The 7,668-nt window shown below is 36.3% G+C and overlaps 1 protein-coding gene across 2 annotated transcripts in view; it reads left to right on the top strand.

Moving 5' to 3' along the window:
- The window catches only part of LOC122808872 (toll-like receptor 2), a 516,264-nt gene extending 508,878 nt beyond the window's left edge, over positions 1 to 7,386 (top strand). For both annotated transcript variants that reach the window (XM_044079973.1, XM_044079974.1), the window contains one exon: positions 4,060 to 7,386. In XM_044079973.1, coding sequence (XP_043935908.1) covers positions 4,085 to 6,640 — 2,556 coding nt within the window. In that variant the 5' untranslated portion in view covers positions 4,060 to 4,084 and the 3' untranslated portion in view covers positions 6,641 to 7,386. The remainder of the gene's footprint in view (positions 1 to 4,059) is intronic.
- Positions 7,387 to 7,668: the final 282 nt, after the last annotated feature.

Below are 7,668 nucleotides of genomic sequence, written 5' to 3' on the forward strand. Positions count from 1 at the left end.
CTTTTTTTCTTTTACTGTAAATAGGACTCATTTACCATGAATTTTTATGTCATTTGAGTTTTGATAACATGCATACATTGGTGGAAAATGCCTGGTGACACACATTTGTTTTTATTTACTTATTTATTTATTTATTTATTTTACATTTGCTTACCAGGATAGTCCGACTGGATACATGTCCATTTTCAGAGGAGGCCCAGGGAGAAAAGCTCCAAACAGTCAAACTTACATAGATTACACAAGAAGTTGGATAACATTAGAAAATATAAAACAAAGTGATTATGTGAAATGGTTTAGTAGTGTTCCTTATTAGGGACTCACAATTCTCATGGACAGACACAATTAAAAGCAAAATATGTCAGACTGGATATAGAGCTTGGTGACGTAGATGCATGTTATGATATTTACAGATTATGCTTTCAGTGTATAACTTAATCAGGGTTGGTACATGGACAAAGCCACTGTTTGAGGATTTTTTGAAGATACTATTGGAGGATTGTGGGGTTATATAGTTTGGCAAACAGGGATTCACCAGCAGAGTTATTAGCTTTGTGGGTTTGGACCAGTAGTTTGCTGGCTGACCATAGGGATCTCAGGTTGTTATATGGCTTAATAATATTTATGAGTGAGGGGGTATCCTCAGGGTGGTACAGAATTTTGTGTGCTATTAAGAGCTGATTGAATTGAATTAAGCTGGGCAGTTCTAGCCACTCTAGTTGTTTCAGGTTCTGGCAGTGGTGGGTTCTGTAGGTGGAGCCAGTGGCGTATCTGGCAATATGGTTGTAGCTATGGGACAGCTTACCTAGTTTGGATTTGTTGAGGTTTGAGAGTACAGGCGAGGCATATAAAACAGTAGAGAGTAGGTGTGACCGGGCGATTGCAGTCCTAGCCAGTGGGGTTAAAAATATCTTGTTTCTATACAGTGATCCAAGCTTCATATTGATGGTCTGTATGGTTTTGTTGACATGTAGGTCAAATTTGAGATTATTGTCTATGATAACCCCTAGAAGTTTGGTGTGTTGATCTGGGGAGATAGTGGTACCATTGTTAGACATCACATAAGATGTAGATACAAATATCTACATTCTGAAACTGATACATTTATTAATCACATCCTTTTTAGACTTTTCAGGCTATGCTTTTAGGAAAATAAAAATATTTATATGCTGGTATGAGCTACATTGATTTGTTAAAAAAAAGATAACAGGATGTATCATTAATCTATGTATGTATGTAGCTGTCTATGTGTGTGTGTGTGTGTGTGTGTGTGTGTGTGTGTGTGTGTGTGTGTATAATACACACATGTATATATATCTTTCTATCTCTCTCTCTGTGTATGTATCTAAAGATATATATATATATATATATATATATATATATATATATATATATATATATATATATAAATATAGATATATAGTTAAAATCTACAAGAGCAGACATTCATATGAGCAAATGCATTTTAGTGAATGCTCATATCAGAGAATGTTCTTTTTATGGGAGGTTGATTTTGCAGGTAACCTTTTGTATGAGATCATGTTGCAGTAGGGTAGGGAAATTGCCTTTAGCCTGCTGTTGTGTGATCTTAGAGATGGTAAATATAATTAGCAGGGGTGTGGGGGTTGCAGGAGGGCTTTATCCTGCAAAAACATTAATTTTAGTTTATTCTGTTTTTGATAATTTTTAGATTCACTATAAAATTTAGAGCGTTCAATACTTTGAGACAACCATACATCTCTCTCTCTCTCTCTCTCTCTCTATATATATATATATATATATATATATATAGATGTATATATCTATATCTATATATATATATATATATATATATATGTATGTATGTATATATTTTATATAAATATATATATATATATATATATATATATATATATATATCTATCTATCTATATATATATATATATATATATATATATATATATATATATATCGAGAGAGAGAGAGAGAATAAAGAGAAAGCAGTTAGGAGTATAGAGCAAGAGGTACCATATTAGGTATATGCCATGGTTATAAGACAGTGTAAGTGTAATATTTACAAAACATGTCCAGGCATGATTCAGAAGTTCTTTTAATGTCATGTCGAGTACAGTGAAGTCACTCACTCACTGCAAATTTCAATGCCAGTGTGAAAGATGCTCCACAAAATTAAATTATTGTACTAAAGATTTGTCTCCACTAGAGCCTTTGATTTTGAATTCTTCATGTGACCATAACTAGAGGAGCAAAGGGCTGTTGATTAATTCTATATGTTAATCATTCCTAAAAATGCCTGCAGCAGTCCTGATGTAGGCATTTACATCTAGGGCAGAATAGCAGATATTAAAATCTATGAGAAAGGCTGAATCATGCTTGAGCTACAAATAATACTGCTATACCTCTCTGTTAAGTCTCACTGTCTAATTCTGTGTATTCTTTAGTTGGTGTATGATTTTCTGTTTATGTCTTGCTCCACTAGGTTGTGACTGAAAAGGGTTTGTTTACCAGTCCACATACCTGGTTATCAAACTGAAATGCAGAGGGATAGTTGATTAATGCACAAACCAGGAAATTGAAACTTTCAACTTCTGCAAGGCTTTCACCTCTTTCTTTTTTTAGTTTGTGAGGGTCTAATCAATGAGATTTACTTCAGCTTACCAAATATTATTTCCCTATGTACACCTTAATGGTCACACAGTCCCACTGCCCTGATTGAATGCCACATTTAGAAACTGTATGGAGCTTAGCTTAAAACATTTCTGCAGGGGACTACATCCCCATACACAGTTTGGAGTCTACTTTCTACTTCAACTTGATATAAAGAATACATATTTCTCTTTTCTCTAATTTGGAGTAAACATGGATGTAGTATATCTAGACACAGAGGCACTCAGGGTTCACAGCCTCTGCCAGCTAACATTTTTTTCGGGAATTTTAAATACCTATCCTGTATGTTGCCTACCAAATGACAGTAATGTCTGTGGCAGGCTGGGAGAGGGACAGTTAACTCCTTAACTCCAGTAATTAAGAAGATATTTGTTTTTCTAGCCATTAGGATTAGTATGCTCTGATATAGTCATTATTTGGAAAGGGAATTTAGTGTCCTTACTGTGCCGTATTGCACTGGTATATTTGTACTGAGACATCTGGTCATTTGCAAAGTCTGTGAAAAGCAGAGGTCTTCCCAAAAATGCATGGAAGACACAAAGCTTGAGTTCTGTTACATGAAATGTACTATATACTGTCTGCCATATGCCTTTTTAGGTAGTGCATGAACCGGAAACTGCATTGTGATCATTAAGATTTAAGGATATGAGCTTGGCTAACTGAAGGTCATGTGCTACTATAGCTTATGTTATCAGAAGTACATGGAATTGAGATAAATTAACTTTTTACCAAGATTAGTCATTATTAAATTAGTGATTTTTTTATCAGGATTATACTATTATATTACCTGAAGGTAAACTGAGTATGTTTTGCAGTCTATAACATTTTAAGAAATCAGTTGTTCAAACAATATCATTTAGCATCTTAGGGTACTTTTCCACAGTATTTCCAAAATGTTAGTGACTTCCGTGTTTGTGGAGAAGAAAGTTTATCTTCTTCCTTCCTTCCAGAAGCTGAGAGAATGATAACTTGTTACTCAGCTGGTTATTAGGCCAGTATTAGGTTTAATTACTGACCTTTAGCAAGATCTAAATGTTTTTTAGAAAGGTAAGCCCGAGCTCTCCATCTTAAATTTGATTGACAGTCAGTAGGTGTATAACTATGTATGTTTTGCAAGAGAAACAAAAGCATTTAAGTAGTGACATAGTATTCAGAAAGATTTCATTGAATCCATGTGCTTTGATGAAACTTGAACCATTTTTCTTACATTTTTCTATGATATTTAGTAAACTCATGTTTAGAATACGTTTGGGTGGTGTGCATGAGACACTACTTCCAGCATGGGTATGTGGACACTTAGGTCCTGTATGAAACACATATTGCATTGTAATAATTTAAGTTAATTAATCAAATAATTAATAAATTAATTAATGTATTTATTTATGTTTTTTTTTTCAGGATGTGAGGCCAACCAGTGCAGACCATGGCTGGGCTTTTCACACACAAGCCTGGGAATGTATTATTCATTTTACTATGGATTCATGCCATGCCGTTGGTTGTCAAAGCACAGAGTTGTATAATTATGGGAAAGTCTGCAAATTGCAAGGGGAGCAATCTGGTGACAGTGCCCAACAACCTGCCCATTTTTCTTGAAGTACTAGACTTGTCCTACAACAAACTGACCATTGTTCAGCACCAAGATTTTGCTAACCTGACCCAGCTGCGCATTTTATACCTCAATTACAACAACATATCACAAATTGAAAAAGGCTCCTTTGATAAAAATATTTTGCTAGAATACCTGACAATCTTCAACAATTCCTTAACAGAAATTCCCTCATCAGTATTACAACCTTTAAAGAAACTGAAGACTCTGGACATATCAAACAATTTCTATACCTGTGCCAGACTGGCAGGTGATTTTGGCTCATTTCATAATCTGAGGGACTTTTCACTTGGTGGACCTTTAATCAAATCTTTAAAGAATTATGATTTTGTTCCTATACAGAACTTGTCATTATACAAATTTTCTTTAAAGACTGCATCAAGCTTATTGCATTATGAACCAGGAGCTTTATCTGTGGTTAATACTCAAGAACTTTGGTTGGATATTGCATTAGATAAATATGCTGATGCTCTACCATTGATATTGAAAGATTTATGTAGAAAATCCTTTCAGCTTCTTCGCTTTCGAAATTTGTTTGAATTCACCTATTACACGGAGACAAGTGATATTTTCACTGGTTTAGCAGATGTCTGTGCAAAGAAATTAATTTTCTATAGGGGCAAATTTAATGAGAACTTAATGAGACTTGTTTTGTGGAATATTCAAAAGTCCAGTATTGCAAACCTGTCATTTCAGAGCATTGACTTTGCACGGTCATTGAACTCAACAGAATCTAAGATTCCTATCACCCATCTAGTCTTGAATCAGTTAGAATTAAAAGACATCAGCAACCCAGATGTTCTGAGGTTTGACTGGAGCTTCACATGGTTTCAGAATGTCACTAATCTCCATATAATCAATGTTAATTTTAACTATGTCCCCTGCGATGCGTGGACTGAAATGAAAAATGTTCAGCAATTGGACATAAGTTATAACAGGCTTCAAGATGATTTCATTTACAATCAAAGATGCAGTTATGAAGGTTCAATGCCTGTGCTGCAGTACTTTACAATAAAAGACAATAAGCTTGCCAGTCTGCAGGTCTTGTCCCTGCTTAGTAGCAATTGGTTACATCTACAGTATATTGATATTAGCAAAAATCAAATTAAGGACAGTAATGGAACATGTAACTGGAAGCCAAACATAACCAAACTTATTATGAATTATAATACTGTCAGTATGAAAATCTTTTCATGTCTCCCCACTACATTGCAGTACCTCGACATGTCAAACTGTGGACTTGATCAGCTGGACACAGAGTACTTCCTTAGGGCTTTAAATCTACAGACGTTGTTTCTAAGTGGAAACAAGATCAAATTTATTCCCAGTGAATGGAGTAGCCCTGGCCTGCAAACTCTATATGTAGATGGGAATTCTTTTGGTGTCATCAGCAAAGGTTCTTTTCATATGATGCCCAGCCTGAGAGAGCTCAAGGCAGGCAATAACCCTTACCATTGTACTTGTGAGTTGCATGCTTTTATAGACGAAACCCTTGACACAAAGAATCTGGAGCTGGCAGGTTGGCCAGATGCTTATATCTGTTATCATCCAGAAAAATTCCTCAATACAGCCATCAAAGATTTTGATCCAGGACGTTTACAGTGCGACATCACTTTAGTGGTAGCTGTTTCAGTCTCTTCGACTGCTGTTATTGTCATCTTTATAATGTTGCTTTGTTGGAAATTTGATGTGCCTTGGTATATTAAAGCAACATGTCAACTACTTCAGTCAAAATATCGATCACATAAGTCAGGTCCATCTCGTAAATGGAATTACCATGCATTCATTTCCTACAGCAGCTCTGATGCAGAATGGGTAAGGGGCCAGCTGCTGCCACATCTGGAGAATGCAACTCCACCTTACCGAATCTGCATTCATGAGAGGGATTTCATGCCAGGCAAATGGATCATAGACAACATTGTAGAGAACATTGAGAACAGTTGTAAAATAATTTTTGTTCTTTCTCAGAATTTTGTCAATAGCGAGTGGTGCAACTATGAACTATACTTTGCTCATCAGCGGACTATTGGGGAGGCTTTTGAAGATGTCATTCTAGTGGTCAAGGAAAGCCTAAATTTTGAAAATCTGCCCAACAAGTTTTGCAAGTTAAGGAAACTGATTCACACTAAAACTTACCTTGAGTGGCCCATAGAAGTGAACAGACAGGTTTTTTTCTGGGCACAGTTAAAAAGTGTTTTGGGTAGCGCTGATACAGATGACCCAAGCCTGAAAGAGCATTCTGTAGAAAACAAAATGAATAATTTTGCTGAACTGCTGTCTGTGCATTCTGAGAACCTTCCTACCTCCACCAGTGAGGCAGATTCTGCTTCCTCATGCACCTCTCACTCAATGGAGCAGATGCCTGAATGCTAAAATTGCACTTTCTCCAATGCTTTCAGAACATTTCCCACATCTGCAGATCAGCACATTTTCTGAGAAACACTTGTATTATGTGGAGAGTATGTCTGTAAGATGAACCTGCAAGTTTTTGTTTTTATCATGTATTTTGGCTCCTGTCACAAGTAGCCAAAAGGAAAAGGTCAGTGCTGTGTGCACAAATACACTGTATGTGAGGTCACATGGAAGGTAAAGACTGAAAACAACCAGAAGTAGTTAAGATAACCTCCAAGCACTGTACTGAAAAGCTAACAAGCCAGTAGATAGACAGAAGAAACAGAAGTATGTGAATGGCAGAGGGGAAATGAAGGATTTTCTTTAACATTTTGTGATGCAGATGTTTAAGTTATGTAGGCCTTGGCACCATGACGGGAAATGGAAACATTTCCTGCTGTATATTGTGCTTCAGGTCTTTGCATTATATAGGCCTTTGTACCAAGATAAATGTTGTGATTTTTCAGACTACTTCATGCATTCATATTATATGTGATATATGTATAATATATTATATGTTCAGTATTCTATATACTCACCTTTATTCATGGAACAGAAGTTGAATAACCCAAACAGGACCGTCTGTCTTTGGTATTATCTACTCTGGTTACCTACACATCTGCTTACAATAGTTGCAAAAGGCTATTTCAAATGTCCACCTGTGTCCGAAGGTCTCTTGTCACACTTTCGGTGTTAAGTAGACTACCGCCTATGTGGTAGTTTACGGGTACAGAGTTTTTACCAAAAGGGATGATAATGCACTTTTTGGCATGGAGTTTCAGGCCATGGCTTTGACACCAGGCATCTGTCTCAGTGAGGCCCTTTCCTAGGATGTCCACGTCTTTTGGAGATTTGATTATGGCTCCTAGTTTGCAGTCATCTGCGAACTTCATTAGCCAAAGACCTTCTGTGTTAGCCTGTACTTCAGAGAAGTAGATACCAAACAGGGAGGACCCAGGACTGAACCCTATGGTACTCCACTTGTCACTGGTCTGAAGTTGGATTTGGAG

This window comes from Protopterus annectens, chromosome 8.part0 (genome assembly GCF_019279795.1).
Source record: "Protopterus annectens isolate FY-2018-M chromosome 8.part0, PAN1.0, whole genome shotgun sequence".
NCBI lineage: Eukaryota > Metazoa > Chordata > Ceratodontiformes > Protopteridae > Protopterus > Protopterus annectens.